The 22,396-nt window shown below is 45.2% G+C and overlaps 1 protein-coding gene across 2 annotated transcripts; it reads left to right on the forward strand.

Annotated features, from left to right (window-relative positions):
• The first annotated feature begins 936 nt into the window (after positions 1 to 936).
• On the forward strand, positions 937 to 21,934 carry LOC110474913 (myosin-3). 2 transcript variants are annotated; one of them, XM_077787325.2, is made up of 40 exons: positions 941 to 1,224; positions 1,732 to 1,939; positions 3,046 to 3,189; positions 3,271 to 3,427; positions 4,141 to 4,168; positions 4,250 to 4,358; positions 4,847 to 4,939; positions 5,246 to 5,309; positions 5,391 to 5,489; positions 6,426 to 6,529; positions 6,614 to 6,752; positions 7,293 to 7,411; positions 7,596 to 7,745; positions 8,191 to 8,361; positions 8,889 to 9,198; positions 9,367 to 9,440; positions 9,673 to 9,760; positions 9,844 to 9,961; positions 11,286 to 11,409; positions 11,501 to 11,637; positions 11,714 to 11,969; positions 12,141 to 12,383; positions 12,748 to 12,924; positions 13,004 to 13,149; positions 13,235 to 13,325; positions 13,734 to 14,123; positions 14,225 to 14,351; positions 15,138 to 15,256; positions 15,717 to 15,913; positions 16,092 to 16,275; positions 16,925 to 17,090; positions 17,700 to 17,824; positions 18,020 to 18,328; positions 18,414 to 18,617; positions 18,737 to 18,862; positions 20,562 to 20,732; positions 20,825 to 20,929; positions 21,003 to 21,098; positions 21,219 to 21,356; positions 21,774 to 21,934. In XM_077787325.2, the coding sequence occupies exons 2-40, from the start codon at positions 1,736 to 1,738 to the stop codon at positions 21,795 to 21,797; spliced, it is 5,826 nt and encodes a 1,941-aa protein (XP_077643451.2). In that variant the 5' UTR covers positions 941 to 1,224; positions 1,732 to 1,735; the 3' UTR covers positions 21,798 to 21,934. The 2 variants fall into 2 exon arrangements, with proteins under 2 accessions (XP_085412631.1, XP_077643451.2); XM_085556505.1 differs by having other exon boundaries at positions 937 to 1,224; positions 21,219 to 21,934.
• Positions 21,935 to 22,396: the final 462 nt, after the last annotated feature.

The following is a 22,396-nucleotide window of genomic DNA, read 5'->3' on the forward strand; positions in this document are numbered from 1 at the left end:
GAAGGCTCCAACTGTTCTGCCAAGTGCTGCCCTGCCAGCCATTGCCTGGCTGCTCTGTACCAACCAAACAACACCTTTGGGATGGGGAGACCTCCATTTAAAGCCCACTTTCCCAGTATCCTTCTGTGGGAATTGCAGTCACACATGTCTGAGAACCTCCTTAGCCCTGGTGTGATGGGGCTTCTGCAGCTCCTTTTGGCAGCAAGGGCAGTGAATGTCATGGGCAGCCAAAGCTGTATTCAAACTAAACATGTGGAGTGTATTCATGATTTGACATTCATGAACCGTCCATCCCTGGCCAGATTTGGGTGTTGTTCTTTCTGAGTAGTCTCTAATTTGCCATGTTTGTCACACTGTATTTCATGGCCTCACATCCTATCCTCCCTGACCCTTGCAGTGGTGTAAGCCACAAGAATTGCCATAACTGATCCTACATGAATCCTCATCCTCTTTTCCTTCCCATGGCCTTGCTCTTCACCCCACACAGAGCTGGTTTGGGTTCCTTCACCACTGTGCAGCTCTGCCCAGGCAATCTGTGAGCAGGAGCAGTGAGGCAGATCCCTTCTGTGCTATCACTTGTTTGACATGCTGGTGAGAGTGAAGTGCTGGCTGTGGTTGTAGCTGGCAGGAGAGCACGTTCCTACTGAAGGAAATTTCCACCAAAGAAAAGCCTACAAAATCTCGGAGTTGCTAAAATTGGGAGAGAAGAGTAGGTCCTTTCTTTACACACTGTATATGGCAAAAAATGAGCATGAATTGGTGAGCAGGCGGGAGTGTCGATCCCTTCCTTCCAAATATAGGGACAGGGCTGAACCAGGGGAACCAAGCTGAGCCTATAAAAGCTGTCAGGGACAAAGCCCTGGTTGGTGGCTCCTGATGTCCTGGCCTTGCTCTTGGCCATGCTGTGACTGAGCTGCAGAGGGACAGAAGGTTCCTACCACAGGTCCTGTTCTCCATGCCTGGAGCCTCACAAGGCTGTAGCTGTGGTGGGAATTGTGCTGTAGATTCCACGCTGGGCCATTCCTTGGGCAGGGAAGGAGTGGTCTCTGGTGAACTTTCCTGGCCCTCAAAAGGCACAGTTACTTGCAGTGAGAGGTGTTGGACCTTTGGAGAGGCTGCAGCTTAGTTGAAGTCTGACCTTTGACTCTTTCTCTTTCAGAGACACGAGATGTCAGCTGGCTCCTTCCTGCTTCTGTTGGCTGATTGTTAACGTGAAGATTTGAGGTATGAAAACTAACAGCTTGCCCAGGCTGGCATGAGCTGGCTTTTCTCCTGTGCCCACCGTGGGCAGTCCCTGGTTTTCCCCCTCCATGAGCTCCTTTAACAAGCCACAGCACGTGTCCATTCCTGCCCACTGTGGTTGCTCACCAGAAGACTAGGAGAGGCTCCATGTGAATAGAGAGTGGGGGAAGTCATAAATTAAAGACCAGAAGAAAAATAATCTTCAGGGCTTCACTTTTAATAAGCACTACATGAATCCTTCAGATCTGACCACTTTTCCAAAGGGGAGCCCTCCTCCTCCTTCGGACATGGATCTCCTTTCCCTGGGGCCATAGAGGGTGGTAGCTCTCCTTCATTCCCTATGTACTTCCAGCTTGGAAAAGCAAATAACTTCCTGAAGATCTCGCTGCACACACCTGGGAGAGCTGGGAGGGTGAGCTGGCAGCAGCCAGCTGGGGGTGAATGTTCAGCTCCACTCTGCCCTGAGCACCAGCAGGGTCTGCCTTTCAGAGCCATGAGCAGAGACGCTGGCATGGAGATTTTTGGTGAGGCTGCACCGTACCTGCGCAAATCCGAGAAGGAGAGAACAGAAGCCCAGAACCAGCCATTTGATGCCAAGACCTACTGCTTTGTGGCTGACCCCGAGGTGGAGTACACCAGGGGCAGGATCAAGGCTGCACAGGATGGGAAGATAACTGTTGAGACAGAGGATGGCAGAGTAAGTGCATTCCTTCTGGCCCTTCTCCCAGCCCTGCTTAGGGACCCAGGGCATCTGCTGGGGACAAACTGAGAAAGCACCAGGCTAGCTCAGGCAAGAAATCTGCCCTGCCCTCCCCTGTCTTCTGACTGGGACCAGCACAGCCTCCACAGGAAAGTACAGCTCTAGATGGTGGCATAAAAGTATTCATTGGATAATTATTCTCGGTTTGGTCTCTAGAAATCAGGAAATGCTCTAAACCAGGGTGGATTGCAGTCTTGCGAGTCCTAACTTAGCTTTTAACACTTTCTCAGCTAAGGCTGTCAAATCCAGTCATAAATTCCTTCCTTTACTGGTAACTGAGCAGACAGATAACTTTGCAAGTCACCTTTGACTGTGAAACTGTCAGTGTCACTGGCTACAGCTTCCCAGAGGAGCATCCAAGGTGTTAATCTTCCAAAATTCTGAAATGTCTTAGCAGCTTGTGCCCTGACACCTTTTGTAAGAATAACTGCAGCAGCTCAAAGAACAACCACGACCGACATCTTGGCAGAAGGTGCTACAAGGCGTTTAGAAAGCAGTGGCTGAGTTAAGCTGCTGCCAGCTGTGAACATCTGCCACCCCCACAACAAATCCACGGGCTCTGGCAGTGGGACAGGATGGTCTCCACGGTGTGAGCCCAGCAGACCTTGCTGTTTGGTAGAGAAAGAGCCTTTCTTTAATTGGGAATGGCCACAGACAGGAGTGGAACAAGTGTGTCCCAAGGATGGTTTGCTGTTGATGAGTCTTGTGCTGTTTGTGTCCCGGCTCTCTGGCACTGGTCTGTGCTCTTACAGCCATGAGCAGCAGAGACCTAAAGTTCATAAGCAGTGATAATGTGTTGAAATCATGTCTGTGTGGTCACAGCAATTCCAGGACACTGACATCCTGTTCAATGTACCCGTGTTGTAGATTTCCTGGCTGGCTGTGGTGTTTGCCCTGAAACAGTCATATTTTGCTTAGCACAGTTAAACAGAAAGAAAAATGTGAATTAGAGCAGCCTTAGAGCTGTTATTACTTCTCTGTGGTTGTGGAAGGACTATGAAGAGCTGCTGAATCAAGGCTCACTCTTTCTTTCTGGGTTATAGACAGTTGCTGTCAAACCTGATGATGTGTATGCCATGAACCCACCTAAGTTTGACAGAGTTGAGGACGTGGCCATGCTGACCCACCTGCATGAACCTGCCGTCCTCTACAACCTCAAAGACCGCTACAGCTCCTGGATGATCTATGTGAGTTCCTTCTTCTGGCAAAGGAGAAAACACAGCTGCAGGAGCTGGACTTCAGTGACACCCCTATTTTTTTTCCTGCAGACCTACTCGGGTCTCTTCTGCGTCACCGTCAACCCCTACAAGTGGCTGCCGGTGTACAACCCCGAGGTGGTGTTGGCCTACCGAGGCAAGAAGCGCCAGGAGGCCCCTCCACACATCTTCTCCATCTCTGACAACGCCTATCAGTTCATGCTGACTGGTGAGTGGCTCTGTTTTGACCAGACTTGGAGTATCAAAGTGTGTCAGAACCGCTGCTTCTGCCAGATGCCGTTCCATACTGCTGGGCTCGGTCACCTTTGCCAACTCTTGCAGAGGGCTTGGTCTGGTAATATTGCAGATTATCTGCTTGGCTTTTATTATCAGCCCTAACTGATGCAAAACCAGCTCCAGACAGTATTCCCCATCTCCTGAAATATTTTCTTTAGTTTTGAAGCACTGTGCTCTTGTGCTGCACATGATTTTAGGTCTGAGTACTAAGCTAAACAGCCTAACAGGAACCTCTGCAAAGGGCAGCTGCACTTGGACAGGACACATTATCTGGGAAGTCCCTGGGCAGCACATCTGCATGTGTCCTCAAGGAACAGCAGGTAGATCCAGAACAGAGCTGGTAGAAATATTGTCACGGAAACACATGGTTTTAATTTGAATAAAATCCTGTCCCATTTTAATAGTATTAAAGATAAACAATGGAAAAGACAAAAGGAAAAACAAGCACAGGATGAGCAAAGGAGGAGAAGACAAAAAGTGGAGTATAGGGAGGGGAAGAGAGGTGGAGAGTAAACCATGCACCTTTTCAGTTTTGTCTGCAGGGATTTTGTTTCATTCCCCACAATGCACACCAGGTCACAGGTAACTGTGAACCAGCACTTTCCCTGCAGCTTCTCTAACTGCAGGTGTTTTTCCTTTCAACAGATCATGAAAACCAGTCTATCCTGATCACGTAAGTGCATCTGCCACTTTGGACTTTGTCTCCAACAAGATGTGGGCAGATTGTTCTTCACTCTGAGCCCTGTTTCCCCAGTGGAGAATCCGGGGCTGGGAAGACGGTGAACACCAAGCGTGTCATCCAGTACTACGCGACAATCGCCGCCAGCGGGGACACGGCCACCAAAAAGGAGCCCTCGATGAAGGTGTGAGGAGGAAGGGGGAAGGGCAGTTCAGGATGTTTTCCCCTTGTGGACAGCACTGGTGACACACACATCCCTCAAAATATTACCTTCAGCTACTCTTTGAAAGGCAGTAGGACCAGGGGCTGACGTGCAGTTAGGACCACAACAAATAGAAGCCACCAGAGCTGTCACTGCCACTGCCAAGGTGTAGCGTTACCTGGACTGAAGCAGGACTGGTGCCCAGGAAGAATCAGAGGCTCCAGATTCTTAGCATGGATCCATCTGTCCCTGTGGCTGAGACCTGAGAGCTCTGACTGTTGGAGAAATTCTGAATAAGAGGAAAATGAGTGATTTGTTGCTTATCCCCAGCACTGGGTGCTGGAGTCAAGAAGGTGTAGCAGTAGCAATGTAGAGCTGAAATGAAGTGCACATGGCTGCACACATGGAGCCACTTCTTCCTGCCACACAGCTCATGGTGCCTTTCAGTAATTATTCAATTATTCCTGCAGGGTACGCTCAAGGATCAAATCCTCAGTGCCAACCCACTTCTGGAGGCCTTTGGAAATGCCAAGACTGTGAGAAATGACAACTCCTCACGCTTTGTGAGTCATCCTGTGTCTGTCCCTCTGCCCTCTTGTGTTTCTAATGCTCTTTGCCTGCTTGTTAGCTGTGACTGCAAGCCCCTTGGCTGGGAAAAATGTTCCTGCCAACCAATTTCTTTGTTTTATGAAATGCTGATGTGTTAGCAGCTGTTGCATGCTCACATTGCTGCAGTAAAGTGTTCTTCTTTATCTATCTTTATATATCAAATCTAATAAGACTGATCTGATGATGCTGTCACTAAGACTGAAGAGACTAAAACACTCTGAGATTGCTGCACTGACCACCATCTTTTCTCTGCTTGCCAGGGTAAATTCATTCGTATCCATTTTGGAACCTCTGGAAAGCTGGCCTCTGGTGACATTGAGACCTGTGAGTAACTGAGGGGGGCTGGCAGCCTCGCTGGAATGTAAAGAACCTGAAAAATGTCTAAAATGTGCATTCATCTTACAGACTTGCTGGAAAAGTCAAGAGTCACTTTCCAGCTGAAAGCTGAGAGAAGTTATCATATCTTCTACCAGATCCTCTCCAACAAGAAGCCTGAACTGCTTGGTAAGGACAGCCACCACCTGGTGACATTGAGTAAAGTCAGTGTGGGAAACACTTCCCTCCGTGTGCCAGCTCTGTGACAGAGGCTCCAGTGGCACAATGCCCTTTGTCACATGCAGAGCAGGGATCGTGTGCTGATTTATGTCCTCAGCTCTGCCCAGGTTCCCCGGGCTGTACTTTTGTCTCTGCATAACAGGGTCACACTAGGGCTTTACTCCACCTCCATTTATCCTCCCTGGGTAAGTTCTAACACAAACTGCGTGCAGGTGAGGTGCAGGAGTGGCCAATGTACTCTGCCTCACACCTTGCTATTCCCCATGGTGTGGAAATTCCAACTTAGGTGGGCCAAGGTAAGCAATTCTGGATGTAGGATGGGCAGGTACCCTGATCTACAAACCATTTATCTGAGCTTTTCATCACATGGGCAAAGGTTATTTCCTGTTTCCAGAGCAGCCCCTCTGACCTTTTCCCCCTTCCCTTTGCCACGGCACTCCTGACCCATGTCCCACACCTGTCCCTTTGGCCACACACCCAGCTCCTGCTCTCATCCTCAGCCCATTCTGCCCAACCTCCCCATCTATCCACAGAACATTTCCCAAGGTGGAGTTCCTGCTCCCATCCTCCCACTCTGTGTGTGTCATGTATGAGGATAAGCACAAATGAGCCTTATCTAAAAGCCTCTTTCTTAAAAGCTGTTTCTGTGGCTGGCCTGTGTTCTGTGCCTGCTGAGTGCTCAGCTCTAAGCTCACAACATATTAAACTGGAAGGACTGCTCAGCAGGGGAAGGCAGATGAAAGCCTTTACTCTGTCCTTCTGGTCTCTTAATAGAAAACCAGGAGTTTGGGATGCAAGAGGAAGGAGAGCTTGTGAAACCTTGCTGAGCCATGGTTCCATCTTCCCTGCCAGGCTCTGGCTCTCACTCCTGTGTTTGCCTTTCAGAGATGCTCCTTGTCACAGCCAACCCCTATGACTACCCCTTCATCAGCCAAGGGCAGATCTCTGTGGCCAGCATCGATGACCAGGAGGAGCTTGTTGCCACAGATGTGAGTACAGTTAGCAAGGAGAGACTTTTACAGTCTCACTTTTACTCTCACCACTGTTAAAACCAGCTTTTGTCTGGTATGCAGGCAGCCATTGACACTTTGGGCTTCAGCCCTGATGAGAGAATGGGGATTTACAAGTTGACAGGAGCAATCCTGCACTATGGGAACATGAAATTCAAGCAGAAACCACGAGAGGAGCAGGCAGAGCCTGATGGCACAGAAGGTAATACCTTCCTGGCTGGGAGAGAAGTATTTCCAACTGTTTTCAGGCCATTTTTCACTAGAAATGCAGGGAGTCTTCCAGGAGAGATGTAATAAACATAAAAAGGAGGTTTGATTTTCAACTTACTGTGTCAAGTAGAGGCACTTTCTACATCCAGTTTATTCCTGATCACTCTGCTGTAGGACTCTGTGCCTGGGGCACATCACTGTAAGTGTTCTCCAGTTTCTGGTTACATATACACACTTGTTCTGCCTGGGTGACATCATGGAGAAGTGGGTTGATGGTAAAAACTGTGTGTTGTCCCATCCACAGTGCACTCCTGGGTTTCACCATATCTGTTGGGGCTGCTGTAGCCACTCTGTCATGAGGACCAGTCCTACAAGTCTGTTTAGAAAAGGAAATGAGAATGTTAGTCAAGATTTGTGGGTAGGGTAAAGCCAATCAAGTTGCAGGTTTCAGAGTGAGCTCTGGCTGGTTCCAATGTCCTGTGTATGTCCAAGCTAAGAAGAAAGTGTTTCAAATTATTATTTTGTTTTCCAGAGGCTGACAAAGCAGCATATCTGATGGGCCTGAACTCAGCAGACTTGCTGAAAGCTTTGTGCTATCCCCGGGTGAAAGTGGGAAATGAATATGTCCTGAAGGGCCAAACAGTGGATCAGGTGAGCATCGAGGAGCAGCAGGGACCATCCCCTCCCTAAGGAAAAGGGGTGGGTGCAGGTCACAGCTGAGAATGGTGGGGGCCATCAAGGCCTGCTAGTGCAGTGTATGTGGGTGTGGTGAGGGGTGCTTTGTTCTGGGGGTGCACTGGCAGTGCCCTGGCACAGGTGTGACATCTCCCTGCAGGTGCACCAGGCAGTGAATGCCATTGCCAAGTCTGTCTATGAGAAACTCTTCCTGTGGATGGTGATGCGCATCAACCAGCAGCTGGACACGAGGCTGCCAAGACAGCACTTCATTGGGGTCTTGGACATTGCTGGCTTTGAGATTTTTGAGGTTTGCAGTACTCTCAGACTTCTGCCTGTCTCTAAATGCTTTTTTCATTTTGTTTGTCTCCTCTGATCTTTCCTCCTCCTCACCCCTGTGCATTCCTCAAGAACAGGGCAAATCTGTCTGAAGCTGCTTCTGCCTTTGTAGATCCATCACTCTCTTTGTAAGAGAAGAGACAGTGCAGAAGCATAGCCATGAAGCTGCTCTCTCTCTCCCCACAGAATCCGTATTTATGGACATTAGGGCCACCCAAACACAACCAGTGCAGGCTGCAGTAACCATGAGCTGCACTGCACAACTTTTCTGTAAGCCTGGACACCCATGGTATATTCTTTATACTGTTATCAAAATCCTTCTGGGACAGTCTGGCTGACCTTGCTGTGACATCCCTGTGGAAAAAAAATTGATCAGAGGCAGTTTAACACTATTAACACACTTACTCAAATATTAGTTTAACAGCTTTGAGCAGCTGTGCATCAACTTCACCAATGAGAAACTGCAACAGTTTTTCAACCACCACATGTTCGTGCTGGAGCAGGAGGAGTACAAGAAGGAGGGAATTGAATGGGAGTTCATTGACTTTGGCATGGACCTGGCTGCCTGCATTGAGCTCATTGAGAAGGTGAGTTTCTTAAGCATCTTGTGCAGTCACACAAATTGAATCTGTAAAGGGTTCTTGAGAGTGTTTGCTCTGAGTGCCTTCAGTACAATCTCTCTGGGAACTTTCAGGTCTCTTCACCTCCTCTGTTTCTTTAAATATTACCCTTGTGAGTAATTAATTATCCACTGATTGGGAATGTATCCTGTCTTCTAAAAAGACATTTATGCTTTCCTTTCCTTCCTTTCCTTCCTTCCTTTCCTTCATTTCCTTCCTTTCCTTGTCACTACTGTATTCTGAGAAGTTACTGCACAGTTTTTGCTGACTTATCTTGTTTTCCAACACTGTCTGGGTAGTTCAAAACTGTTTATTAAAATCGTATGAATTCTTTTAAGTATCTTGCCAGCTGTTCATAAAGTATCTTGCTTACCTGCTCCTCCCAGGCTAATTCTCTATAAAACACCTCCAGTACTTCAATTTTAGCATGTCTTTCACTCTGTATTATTATAGCTTGAATTGATCATATTTGAAAACACCATTTTTCTACTCAGCCCATGGGCATCTTCTCCATCCTGGAAGAGGAGTGCATGTTCCCCAAGGCAACTGACACCTCTTTCAAGAACAAGCTCTATGACCAGCACCTGGGCAAGTGCAGCAGCTTCCAGAAGCCAAAACCTGGCAAAGGCAAGGCTGAGGCTCACTTCTCCCTGGTGCACTATGCTGGCACAGTGGACTACAACATCACTGGGTGGCTGGAGAAGAACAAGGACCCTCTGAATGAAACTGTCATTGGGCTGTACCAGAAATCATCTGTGAAAATTTTATGCCATCTTTATGCCAATTTTGCTTCCATAGATGAAGGTAAACTTGGGGTATCATGTTTCCAGTTTGGGGTTTCCTATTGTACCTCTCAGTTGACGTGGATCAGTGTTGAGTTAGTGCTTGTGTGCTGTGTGTTAGATGCACAATTATAACACTGTCAAAGGGGTTTGCAGCAGTTCCTCAGCTGGCTGTCATCTCATTTTCCAGCTGAAGGTGGTGGGAAGAAGAAAGGAACCAAGAAGAAGGCCTCTTCCTTCCAAACTGTCTCTGTAGTCTTTCGGGTAAGTGTGTTCCCTGGCAGAGCCTGTCACACCTGGCTCCACAGCCATATTTTCATTTTAAGACAGGAGGGAAGTTCTTCAGTAGCCATTTACTTTGCTGCTGCCTACAAAGGATTGTAGAATATTCATTAGGAGAGTAAGGAGAAAGTTCTGAATTTTTGCTGTTCAACAGAGTCAAACCACTTTGAGAACTGAGATGATATACACATTAGAAGTGATCTCTGTTTTACAGGAAAATCTAAATAAGCTGATGTCTAACTTACGAACAACTCACCCTCACTTTGTGCGCTGCATCATTCCCAATGAAACAAAGACCCCAGGTAATTCATAAAGCATAGAACAGGAAGGGGCAGAAGGAGCAATGCTAGAGCAATCAGTATGTCCCCATGCTGCTCTGTCACAGGCCTGATGGATCACAAGCTTGTTCTGCACCAGCTGCGATGTAATGGTGTTCTGGAAGGCATTCGGATCTGCAGGAAAGGATTTCCTAACAAGATACCTTATGGGGATTTCAAACAAAGGTCAGTGATAACATTCTTGTGTTTGCATTGAGCCCAATTCATTTGAAAGAACACTCTTGTTAAACCAGCCCATGATACAGTTGTTAGGAAAAGACTATTTTAATATATTAACACACATGGAAAGCAAAAGCCATATCTAATAGCATGGTCTGTGTGGGCAGTGCCCACCCAGGTTCCTTCCTCAATACTGTATGCCAAAACCTATTTTTAATTCATTCCTGTTAATTTGAATGTTTTGATATTCTTTGCTTCAATTCTCAAATTATGCACAAGCATGTTCAGCAAAAATACAGAGGGTGGTCTATGCATATCCTGTATTTAACTGCTATCTAGTAGAGCTTTAAGGAGTGTGGTTTAAATAATTCTAACTAGAATTGTTTTACAGATGAAATTTTGTTAAATCCAATACTATTTCTTGATGAGATGCCAAGTTTGACTGGCAAATAGAACTGCAGTAACAGAAGGGACTCCAGCAGGAAATCCAAGATAGTTTCACATGACCCTGTCATTTTGTAGTGGGTTAATATTTCGACATGCTAACATTTCTCCAGCATTAGCAGATTCATTTTTAGATAAAACCCCACAACCAAAAAAATCTTATCATGGGAACTGCTGCAAAGAAGACAAATAAGATAAATTCAGGGCAACCCAGCTGAGGTCATCTGCTCATTGTGTTAGAACAAAGGCAAATGTAGGATCAGATCTCTAAGAACAAAGCAATCACTCTCCCCTTACAACTCTGTGCAGGGTGTGCTGGAGAGCAGGGCACTGAGGAGGGCTGAAATGGTGTTTTGGCTACTACCTGAAGGCATTGGCCCAGCCATTGATGTGGGAGGGCAGATTTGTGTATCAGTGCTGAAAATAGGTATGGAATAATCTCTCAGTGTAGGATTAGGAAGTCCATGGCTGGATCCAAAGACTAATTCTGGGTTACATGGTACAGAAGGAATGTGAGAAGCTGGAAATGGTTCAGAAAAGCTGTTCCCCTACTCTTGAAATCCAACAATTTTTTGAATTTACAGCTAACCCAATGAGCTGGGCCCCTAGAGTAGTGATAATGATTGTGACACAGACAAGCAGAATGTCTCAGGTCCAGAGAACAGACTGTCCATGCCTTTGGTCTCAGTGAAGGCTGTAACACATCCTTGGAGCCTACTGAACTGACCTGCTGCTATTTGCTGCTTTTCTTACTGCTTTGCTATTTGAGGCTGGAGGTGTGAGTCAGACTCAGCCTTCCTCTGAATCTTCAAACTGACAGCTGTTCTTGTGGCATCCTGCCACTAGAATGGTACTGATGGGGAAGCTTTTCTCTTTATTTTATCAGATACCACCTTCTGAATGCCAGTGTCATTCCAGAAGGAAAGTTTATTGATAGCAGGAAGGCGTGTGAAAAGCTGCTGTCTTCCATTGAGATAGATCATACTCAGTACAGATTTGGACACACTAAGGTAAATGTTTAATTTTGCCATACAATAAGAAAACATTCATTGCCTTGAAATGTAAACCCAGCAATGAGTGATGTCTGTTCTTTGGCTGCAGGTGTTCTTCAAGGCAGGTTTGCTGGGTGTCCTGGAAGAGATGAGAGATGAACGTTTAGGACAGATGATCACACGGACCCAGGCTTTGTGCAGGGGATACCTCCGGAGACTTGAGCTGAAAAGAATGTTCGACCACAGGTGTGTGTCCTCTGCAAGGTCTGCTTGCTCAAAGATGGGCTTTATTCCCAGTGCTGATGGATCACTTTGGTTCCAGGGAGTCCATCCTCTGCATCCAGTACAACATCCGTGCATTCATGAAAGTCAAGCAGTGGCCCTGGATGAAGCTGTACTTCAAGTTAAAACCCCTCTTAAAAAGTGTGGGAACTGAGAAAGAGCTGGCCATGATGAAAGAAGAGTTTGAGAGAACAAAAGAAGAACTGGCTAAATCAGAAGCCACAAGGAACAAACTGGAAGAAAAAATGGTGGCTCTGGTGCAAGAGAAGAAGGACCTACAATTGCAAGTACAAACTGTAAGTAAATTAAATAGTTTTTGGCTCTTCAGATTACATCAGTTTTGTTTGATTGTTCAGTAAAGGGCCGAAAGGAAATTCTGTTAACAAGCTACTTAACAAGCAGGTGATTTCTGCAAGTGTCAGTGCCAATGTGTGATAATGAAACACATTTCTGTTCTCTGTAAAAAGGAAAATGAAAATTTGGCTGATGCTGAAGAAAGATGCGACCAGCTGATCAAACAAAAATTCCAGTTGGAAGCAAGAATAAAGGAGATAATGGAAAAGCTGGAAGATGATGAAGAGATGAATGCTGATCTGGCAGCCAGAAAGAGGAAACTGGAGGATGAATGCTCTGAGCTGAAGAAAGACATGGATGACCTTGAGCTAACATTGGTCAAGGCTGAAAAGGAAAAGCATGCCACTGAAAACAAGGTGCTTTTTATTTCTACAATGTTTAATAACAGTTGCTCTGTTGATGTATAGGCTGTAAAAATTAAGAAAGCTTGAATGTTTACATGCTGCTGTGTAAGGAGATCTATGGGCATGGTATTGAAACTGGGCACCTCTGTTATGCAGGAAAACCAACCCGTAAGCATGCAAAAATGCATTAAAATTAAAGTTCAGCATTGTTTTGTGACTTCTGAAGGGTTGATATATAAGCAGAGAGACTGTAGAGTGTGACCATACAATGGTCAAAGTCTCTTCGGGAGTCTAACAGCAAGTTCATTGTCTGTGTTCATGGCCTATGTGATGGCCAAAATTATTTGTGACCTTGAAGTGTTTTGCCTTACAATAGGTCAAAAATCTGACTGAAGTAGTGAGAGGTTTGGATGAGACTGTTGCAAAGTTAGTGAAGGAGAAGAAGTCCCTGCAAGAAGCCCAGCAACAGGCACTGGATGACCTGCAAATGGAGGAGGACAAGGTTAATACCCTCACCAAAGCTAGGATCAAGCTGGAGCAGCAAGTGAACCATGTGAGCATGTTCAACACAAGCAGAAGGAGCAGATTCTGCAGTTGTTCCATCAGTCATGTACCATATGTGTATGTTGCAGGTTGAAGGATCTTTAGAACTTGAAAGAAAAGCATGTGTGGACCTTGAACGAGCAAAGAGAAAGCTTGAGGGAGACTTGAAACTTGCACAGGAAGCCATAGCAGATCTGGAGAATGATAAGCAACATTTAGATGAAAAATTAAGGAAGTATGAGAAACAAATTAGTAGAAAATTTATTATTTGGCTTTAACTGTGCATTTTTTCTTTTAATAAAATAACATCTCCTTCACAGGAAAGACTTTGATTTTAACCAGATGCAAAATAAAATTGCGGAACAGAAAAATTCAGGTACTCATTTGCAGAAGAAGATCAGAGAATTGCAGGCAAGAATCTTTATTTCATCATTACTGTTTGCTTGTTTTAAACTGTAGTACCATGAATAATGCTTGTCCACAGTTTGGCATTGGCTCTGTCAGACACAGGGGAAGCTTCCCGCAGCTTCTCATGGAAGCCACCCCTGTGTCCCCCACTACCAAAATCTGGCCTTGCAAACCCAATACAACAACAGGAAGCTGTGATCTAAGGCTAGAATGAGTTGATCCATAGGTCCTTTCCTGTCAGTAAGTCTTTACCTACAATGCCAAAACAATGAAATTTGAAGGAAGTTTGTTTTGCTTACAGTCTCCAAAACAAAGTTCTTGGTGTTCTACTGTGACAATTACGCAGCAACCTAAGCACTGAATGACCCATTCCCAATTTAATTCCTGATGTGCTATTCCCTCGTTGTCCAGGCCCGCGCTGCAGAGCTGGAAGAGGAGACCACGAGTGAGAAAGCAACACAGACAAAAGCAGAGAAGCGTTGTGCTGAGCTGGCTCGGGAGCTTGAGGAAACCCGTGGGAGCCTTGAAGAGGCCGGAGGAGCCAGCACCGCCCACACAGAGCTCAGCAAGAAGCGCGAGGCAGAATTCCAGAAGATGCGCCGTGACCTGGAAGAGGCCACGCTGCAGCACGAAGCCACGGCTGCCGCCCTGCGCAAGAAGCACGCGGACAGCACAGCTGAGCTGGGCGAGCAGATCGACAACCTGCAACGCGTGAAGCAGAAGCTGGAGAAGGAGAAGAGTGAGCTGAAGATGGAGATCGACGACTTGGCCGGTCGCACAGAGGCCATTACCAAGTCCAAGGTGTTTCTTTATAACTTAAATCCTTGAATCACCAATATTTCTGTCTGATGGGAACTTTACAAACACACCTACACCAATTCTGCTTTCTGATTCTCTTTCAGGCTATTCTGGAAAAAAGGTACCGCGCACTGGAAGATGAGATGAGTGAGATGAAAGCCAGACTTGAGGAGCACCAGAGGAATGTGAATGAGGTGGTGATGCAAAAAACCCAGCTCCAGACAGAATCTGGTAAGGAAGGCTCACATACACAAAGATGTGATGAGAGGATATTTTTTTTCCATTCAGTAGCAAACAGATTCTCTCATTCTGAGAATTCTCTCAGAATTCTCCATTCTCTGACCAGTTTGTTGTAAGGTCATTGAGCATAGTGTTCAAGGGGAATCTTCAAACAAAACTGAAAATTTGAAAAAAATTGTAAAATGGCTCAGGAAAAATCTGAAGAAGACAATATTGAAGGGCTACAAGAAGTACTGAGGATTCTAGAGATGATGGCATAAGCTGTAGGCACCTCTTCAAGAAAGGGAAGAGATATACTTCAGCCCCCAGGACAGAGGGTGATATGGAATAAATATTTTCCAGTTACTGTGAATCTTATGAAATGAATCTTTAGGTTTTATCTCTTGCATCACAAGGACAATTATGGGAAACTGCTACAGCACTTTGTGTCAGTTCAGCCAGTGTGACAGCATAAAATCCTACTAGTTCAAAATGAAAATTGGGCTTTAAAAGAAAAAAGCATTTTTCTTCAGGAAAAAAAATAGTATCTAGTGGATCAGAACTGTAATAAGGGATACCATTAGAATTAGGGAATCAGGTGAATTTTGATTCAACAGCAAAAGAATTTTGAAGTGTTAAAATATATTGTGCAATGGTAGATATATGTACATAATGGAAGCAACTGATAAGGTAAAGAGTGTTGTGTGATTATTATTATTATTATTATTATTATTATTATTATTGTTCTCAGGATGTTTAATCTGGAGAGTATTGAGATCTTGCCCTCTCTTGTCTCAGGTGAACTAAGCCATCAACTCAAAGAGAAAGAAACCATAAGGTTGCAGCTGTCCAGAAGTAAGCAGGCACTTACACAGCAGATGGAAGAACTCAAGAGGCAGCTGGAGGAAGAGATCAAGGTAGTGCAAACTACTGAGCACCTGATAAAGCTTCAAAATATATCAGGGTCTCATTTCATTTGAAAAAGACTTTAAAATTAGTCTGGGGAAGGATGGGTACAGTAAGCACTGTGTGCAGTAAGTTCTTTGCAAAGGATAACTTGGGCATGCTGAAAGTTGATGTAACTTGGTGGATTTTTTCATGTTTTTAAATTTTAAAGCCATGGTCTATGAAATTTCTTTATCTTCTGTAGCCACAGGGAAGACAAGTTACAACATATGCCAAGGTGAAAGCATCACTTTTGGTCTTTTCTAGTGGTAGAGTTGGTGACAGGTAAAGGCAACTTCCTGAACACTTACAAAGCCCTAGCCCTTTGTCTTCTGCCCAGGCTGCAGTGATCATATTCCAGATGTGCAAAATCATGAGGTCTCCTGCTGGTCACAGCTAACAGAAATATGTGACACTGTGGGTCATTTTTAGGCCAAGAACGCCCTGGCCCACGCCCTGCAGTCCGCTCGCCACGACTGTGACTTGCTCCGGGAACAATATGAGGAGGAGCAGGATGCCAAGGGGGAGCTGCAGCGAGCCCTGTCCAAGGCCAACAGCGAAGTGGCCCAGTGGAGAACCAAATACGAGACGGACGCGATTCAGCGCACGGAGGAGCTCGAGGAGGCCAAGTACAGAACAGATGAGCTGAGCTGTCCAGATGTATATTGGGCAGAACATAGACCTCCCTTTTAGCAGCCTGACCTAAATTAATTTTTGGGGCTTTGCATATAGTCTTAATTAAAATGAGACACATAATGCAATGATTTTTTTTTAAATCATATGCTTGTTTTATTTGTGTGCCTTAAGGAAAAAGCTCTCTCAGCGTCTCCAGGAAGCAGGGCAGCAGGCAGACATGCTGAATTCCAAGTGTGCCTCCTTGGAGAAGATGAAGTTTAAGCTGCAGGGGGAAGTGGAGGATCTGACACTGGACATAGAGAGAGCAAACACATCAGCAGCTGCCCTTGACAGGAAACAGCAGAATTTTGATAAGGTCATAAATGAGAATGGTATCTTTCAAGTGTAGCCTTCCAGAAAGCCAAGCTAACACTCTGTACATCAGTCAGTGCTGAAGTCAAGGTGAATCTAACTAGAGCCACTAGGGCATGGCAGTAGGAATTTGTCCTGGTTTAAGAGGCTGCATTATTTATCTAGCACAAAATATAGTCACGGATAAAATGACATTTTCAGAACAAGCAGGAAATGAAACCTAACAGCGTGTCCTATGAGGAAAAGCTGGGAGAATTGGGATTGTTCAGCTTAGAGAAGAGAAATTTCAGGGTGACCTAATTGTGGCCTTCCGGTGCCTGAGGGGAGCTACAAGAAAGATGGAGAGAAACTGTTTACAAGGGCCTGGAGTGACAGAACAAGGGGGAATGGCTTCACACTGACAGAGAGTAGGTTTAAATTGGATATTAGGATGAAATTCTTCCCTGTAAGGGTAGGGAGACCCAGGTACAGGCTGCCCAGAGAAGCTGTGGCTGCCCCTGGACCCCTGGAAGTGTCCCAAGGTGAGGTTGGATGGGGCTTGGAGTAACGTGGGATAGTGGGAGGTGTCCCTGCCCATGGCAGGAGATTTGGAACTAGGTGATCTTTGATGTCCCTTCCAACCCAGAGTCTTCCAACCCTATGATGTCTTCCAGGTCGTGGCAGAATGGAAGGGGAAGTATGAGGAGAGCCAGCTGGAGCGGGAAGCTCTCTCTAAAGAAGCAGACTCGCTGAACACAGAGCTTTTCAAAATGAAAAATGCCTATGAAGAAACCTTAGATCAGCTCGAAACAATCAAGCGGGAGAACGCCGCTCTCCAGCGTACGTGTTGGGCTCTGCTTTCCCATCAGCTCTCACAGACCAGCCACAGCCACGTGTGCTCCACGAGCACACCCATGCCTGCTGCAGGGCACCAAGTGACAGCACTCTGTCCTTCCTGTGCTCTCCATCTTAATGCAGAATATCAGTGTCCTTCCAAAGCTGTCAAGCATGTTTGTAAAGTGATTAAGCCAATAAAGCAAATCAGTATTATCCTGGCTCTTTCATCTGCTGCAGACACTGAGGTGCCATTCCCAGGCAGAGGTAGTGACTGTGGGAGGCTGAGCAGCTCATGAGAGTGAGTTTTACAGATCCACTGAACACAATGACAGGATCTGGAGTTTTAGACCCTGATGGCCTATCTGTAGATGTAACATGTGCAGGGCTTTTCTAGGCTCTCTGTAAGGAGGGCTGTGAAGCCACACCAATGCCCCACTTGCCCTGCATGAGTTGGTTGTGTCGGGTTTTATCTGTACATATTTACAGACACGTGTACTGTTGTGTACACATGCACATTTATGTATATATACTTATGTGTGCAAAAGGGGTGCTGAATGCACCAACAAAGCATAGAGTTCAGCTCCTCTGGTTGATGCCATTCTTCTCTCACAGAGGAAGCAGCTGATCTCACAGAGCAAATTACTGCAAATGGCAAAATGATCAGAGACCTTGAGAAAGCCAAAAAGCAAGCTGAAATAGAAAAGAATGATCTGCGAATAGCTCTGGAGGAGGCAGAGGTGAGTTAGTTTAAATATTACTTAGATAATAAAGAGCATGCTGAGTAGCTTTCTGTTCCCTTTTCTGGCAGTAGCTGTGTGTAAGGTTGATTGCCACAAACTTTAGGAAGTTCTGTGAAATCACTGAGTACCACCTCAATAATCATTCTCTGAAATGTTACCTTCATCTTCGCTTTTCCCTTTTTTCTTTTAAAGGCAGCTCTTGAGCATGAAGAAGCCAAAATCCTTGGTGTCAACCAAGAATTGACTCAGATAAAGTCAGAAATCAGCAGAAAGGTTGCTGACAAGGATGAGGAACTCAACCAGCTAAAAAAGAACCACGAAAGGATTGTGGAGACGATGCAGGGTGTTTTGGATGCTGAGATCAGGAGCAGGAATGAAGCCCTGAGGCTGAAGAAGAAGATGGAGGGAGACCTGAATGAAATGGAGATCCAGCTGAGCCATGCCAACCGTGTGGCTGCAGAGACACAGAAACACCTGCACAGCATCCAGGGAGCTCTTAAGGTCTTGCTTTACCTCCTGGTCGATTTGTTTTTGAAGCACAGTATTCAAGAAATTAATTAGGACAAATCTGGCTCTTTAATTACAGGACACCCAGATCCATCTGGATGATGCTCTCAGGACACAGGATGACCTGAAGGAGCAGGTGGCCATGGTGGAGCGCAGAGCAAACCTGCTGCAGGCTGAAGTTGAGGAGCTCCGGGCAGCCCTGGAGCAGACGGAGCGGTCAAGGAAATTGGCTGAGCAGGAGCTCCTGGATGCCAGTGAGAGAGTTCAGCTCCTCCACACTCAGGTAGTTTGCTTTGCTAACACTGATGTATTTTGGGGTCCAGAGATTGATAGAAGAAGAATGAATTGATGCATTGATTTCTATGTGTAGACACTCAAAGCCTCTTTTTTTCTCCTTTGTAGAACACCAGCCTTTTTAATACAAAGAAGAAGCTTGAAACTGATATGGCACAACTCCAAACGGAGATAGAGGATTTTACTAATGAAGCAAAAAGTGCTGAAGAAAAAGCTAAGAAGGCAATGACAGATGTGAGGATGTTACTGTGGTTTTCACTTTGAATTTTCAAGGTTTCCAGCAGCATTGCTGCTGGGAGTTAATGTAAATATTCTTGTCATATGTTGGAAAACGAACCAGTCTGTGAGCGTGGTTGAAAAGGCTTTGTGTCAGAGGAGGATTAGAGCAACAGGGAACATGTCCTGCTGACAGATGGGGCTGTTGCCATCTTAAAGAACTAAACCTACATTTACTCAGTCTAAAACAAAATAACTTTATTCAGTGCTGCATGAAAACGTAATCTACAAAGAAATCCTGCAGTATTGAAACCAGTAAAATGGCTAAGGTGTCTGAATAGTTATCTTTGCAAAACCCTATTTATCAAATTTTTAAATGAGAATTGTAAATTTCCATTCAAAATTGGTGCTAAATCCTCGCATGCAAGACATGTGAAGCTCAGCCAGGCAATAGGACTGGTGTGTCATGGGACTCAATCTGCTAATGATTTTTGATGCAGAGGATTAAACCAAAATCTTAACACTTAGAGACATTATGTGGGATTTAAATAGAAAACTTTTCAACTTGCTCATTAAAAGGGAAAAAAAATTAGTATCTCAGAATCATTAGGATTGGAAGGGACCTCTGGAGATTATCTACTCCAGCCCCTCTGTCCAGGAAGGGTCACCTGCAGTAGGTGACACAGGAATGTGTCCAGGTGGGTTTGGAATGTCTCCAGAGACATTTTTTGAATTCTACATTAATTAGAATGATATAATTATAACATTTATTATAATGTCACTTAATATTTCACTGAAATGCTTAATTTATTGTGTAGGAATCCAACACTTGAGAGTAAAATAAATCTTAGTTTGTCTTAAATAACATAGATGATTTTAAACTATTTTTTGCCTTTGTGGCACTACCCTCCAGGAGGCTGGGGCAATAGCAGGACACACACTAAAGCACAGGATTCAGCACATCCCAGATGTGTTGAGCACTATAGTAAAAAATACAACCCTGATGGGGAAGAAATGATCTGGCTCCAGATCGTAAGGCTGAAGGATTGCTTTATTAAAACTACACTATATTACATTAATATACTATTGAAAGAGAGACTATCTTATTCTATATACATCTTACTTACCTATCAACTAATTACCAAACTCGTGACTGCCTGCTGAGAGTCTGAGACACAGATGGATCTAATTGGTTATTGAACCCAAAAACCTTTACCAGAATCCAACCCAGCCATCACTGCAGGTAGACAATCTCCATACCAAATTCCACATGGGGAAAACAAAGGAGCAGAGATAAAGATTGTTTTCTCTTCTTCTCTCTGTGCTTCTCCTGAGAGACAGAATTATGTCTCTCTGTCCAGAGAATGTGAATGCCGCAGGGCACTGGAGTCTTTCATCTGTGCCATGTCCTGTTCCCAGACTCTGCTGTTGCTCTGGCTGTTTTCCCCTGGCACCCAGCTGTTAGTGTGGTCACAGTGGGACATAGAATTTTCCCTTTCTGCCACTCCAGCTCTGTGTGCAGTAAGGCACGTTTCCTATCCTTTTCCCTACTATTTCCTGTCATGTTTTTGCCAGTATCATGTGATGGAGAAAACCCCAAATAGGGAGTGGGGCAGCAGGAATGGTCAGCAGGACACAGGAGTTAATCTTGTGCTGGTGCACAGTATGTGCTGTTCTTTCACATTCTTCCAGTTTCTTGTGTCATCTCCCTTCCAAGGCAGCCAGGATGGCAGAAGAGCTGAAGAAGGAGCAGGACACCAGTGCCCACCTGGAGAGGATGAAGAAGAACCTGGACCAGACGGTGAAGGACCTGCAGCACCGTCTGGATGAGGCTGAGCAGTTGGCACTGAAGGGAGGGAAGAAGCAGATCCAGAAGCTGGAGGCCAGGGTGGGTACCAGCACTGAACATCGGCACCAGAAACATCTTTCTTCTCCAAGCCCTGTGTGAGGCCTTAAGCCAATTGTTGATTAATTCACCAGATCAGAGAATTAGAAGCTGAACTGGAAGAAGAACATAAAAAATCCTCAGAGGCTGCGAAAAACATCTGCAAATATGAACGGCGTTTCAAAGAGCTCACTTTTCAGGTGGGAAAAAATAGAAAGCAATTCTGATGTTTTGTCTCCCAAGGACATAAAATTGCACATTCTCTTTCCACAGTGTGAAGAACAAAAGAAAAACATGATTAGGTTACAAGATCTGGTAGATCAACTGCAGACGAAAATCAAATCCTACAGGAAACAAGCTGAGGAAGCTGTGAGTCACTAAAGAGAAGCAAACACTTATTTCCCAGTTCATAGGACTGCCAGTTTAAAAGTTGGCTCTGTGCCCCAGCATGTTACCAGATGGTTTTAAATTTTTGTTTTGCAATTTCAGGGTGAACAAGCCAATACTGATCTCTCCAAACTGAGAAATGCACTGCATAAGATAGGTGAGGCCCTGGAAAGGGCAAATATTGCTGAGAGCCAAGTAAATAAACTCAGAGCTAAGGCCCGAGAAGGCTCTGCTGCCAAGGTAAGGCTTTACTGCACGTGTGCTCTTTGCTCAAGTCAGTCTAGCAGCAGGTTTGTGCCTTGCCAGTGCTACAGGCATCATTTGCAAAGGACAGCTCTAGAAGGAAGGGGCTTTAAAAGATGAACTGAGTGGGTTGGGGTTGTTAAGATGGAATAAGCTTAGCAGTGTATGTGTCCTTTTTGCCAGTGAAAGAATGGAATTAATCTTTTCTTCGTGCTTCAGCTGTGGATGGTGGCCATCTTGGTGTTACCTGCATGTATTCAAGTCACACAGTGGTTTTAAGGGTTCCACACACGCTTGCATTGGCTCAGGCTCCACTTGCACATCCTAGCTGGATGGCGCTCTGAGATGGATGATCTTAGGGATCAAAAGACTCATTTTGGCATGTGTAGACTAAACAAAGCCTCTCCTTTCTAGGTGGTGTTAGGAACTGAAAAATGAGCTTCTTCTGGGATAACTAGAACTTCCACAAAGTACCTCTTCAGCTGTGGAAGTAATTTTCCCTTTGTTTATGAACACAAACATTTTCTGATGCTGCTGCTGTACCAGTGTCAATAAAATAGATATCTGCAACTTCAGATGCTCTAAATGTGAATGTTTAAATGAGAGTTTCATTTTGTCACTAAGTTAATTATAGTCAAAAGTGTGGGTTTGAGTCTTACTACTACTCTTTCTGTTCTGAGTCTATTTCACATTGACCAATTTTATCCTGAATTTAAAACCTAGAGGTTTGACAGGCTTTTTGCTTTTCTGAAGGAAGAATTCTGTTCCAGCTCCTGTAGCCTGGAAGCAGCACATTCTCAGGAGAGCACCTTGTTCTCAGCAGCTCATGACACAGTGCTGTGCTTCAGGATGAAGCCCAAAGTCCTGCCGTTCTCCCAGCCCACCATGTTACTCAGTGCAACAGTCTGCTTCATGAACCTGCAGAAAAACACTCGTAACTTGTTTAGGAGTGGCTGTGCGAAACCAACAGAAAATTACTAACTGCTAGGCAAGTCTGGCAACCCTTACCAGCCTGTCATTATTCATTCCAGAGTATC

Source organism: Lonchura striata, chromosome 18 (assembly GCF_050655825.1).
Source record: "Lonchura striata isolate lonStrDom1 chromosome 18, ASM5065582v1, whole genome shotgun sequence".
Lineage (NCBI taxonomy): Eukaryota > Metazoa > Chordata > Aves > Passeriformes > Estrildidae > Lonchura > Lonchura striata.

What these genes read in the sequence shown, in the direction of transcription:
- LOC110474913 (XM_085556505.1), top strand. Translation starts at nt 1,736, where the DNA reads ATGAGCAGAGACGCTGGCATGGAGATTTTTGGTGAGGCTGCACCGTAC. An exon ending in AGCATGCCACTGAAAACAAG is followed by an intron (nt 12,384 to 12,747) that starts GTGCTTTTTATT and finishes GCCTTACAATAG; the next exon opens with GTCAAAAATCTGACTGAAGT. An exon ending in GCATCCAGGGAGCTCTTAAG is followed by an intron (nt 18,329 to 18,413) that starts GTCTTGCTTTAC and finishes CTTTAATTACAG; the next exon opens with GACACCCAGATCCATCTGGA.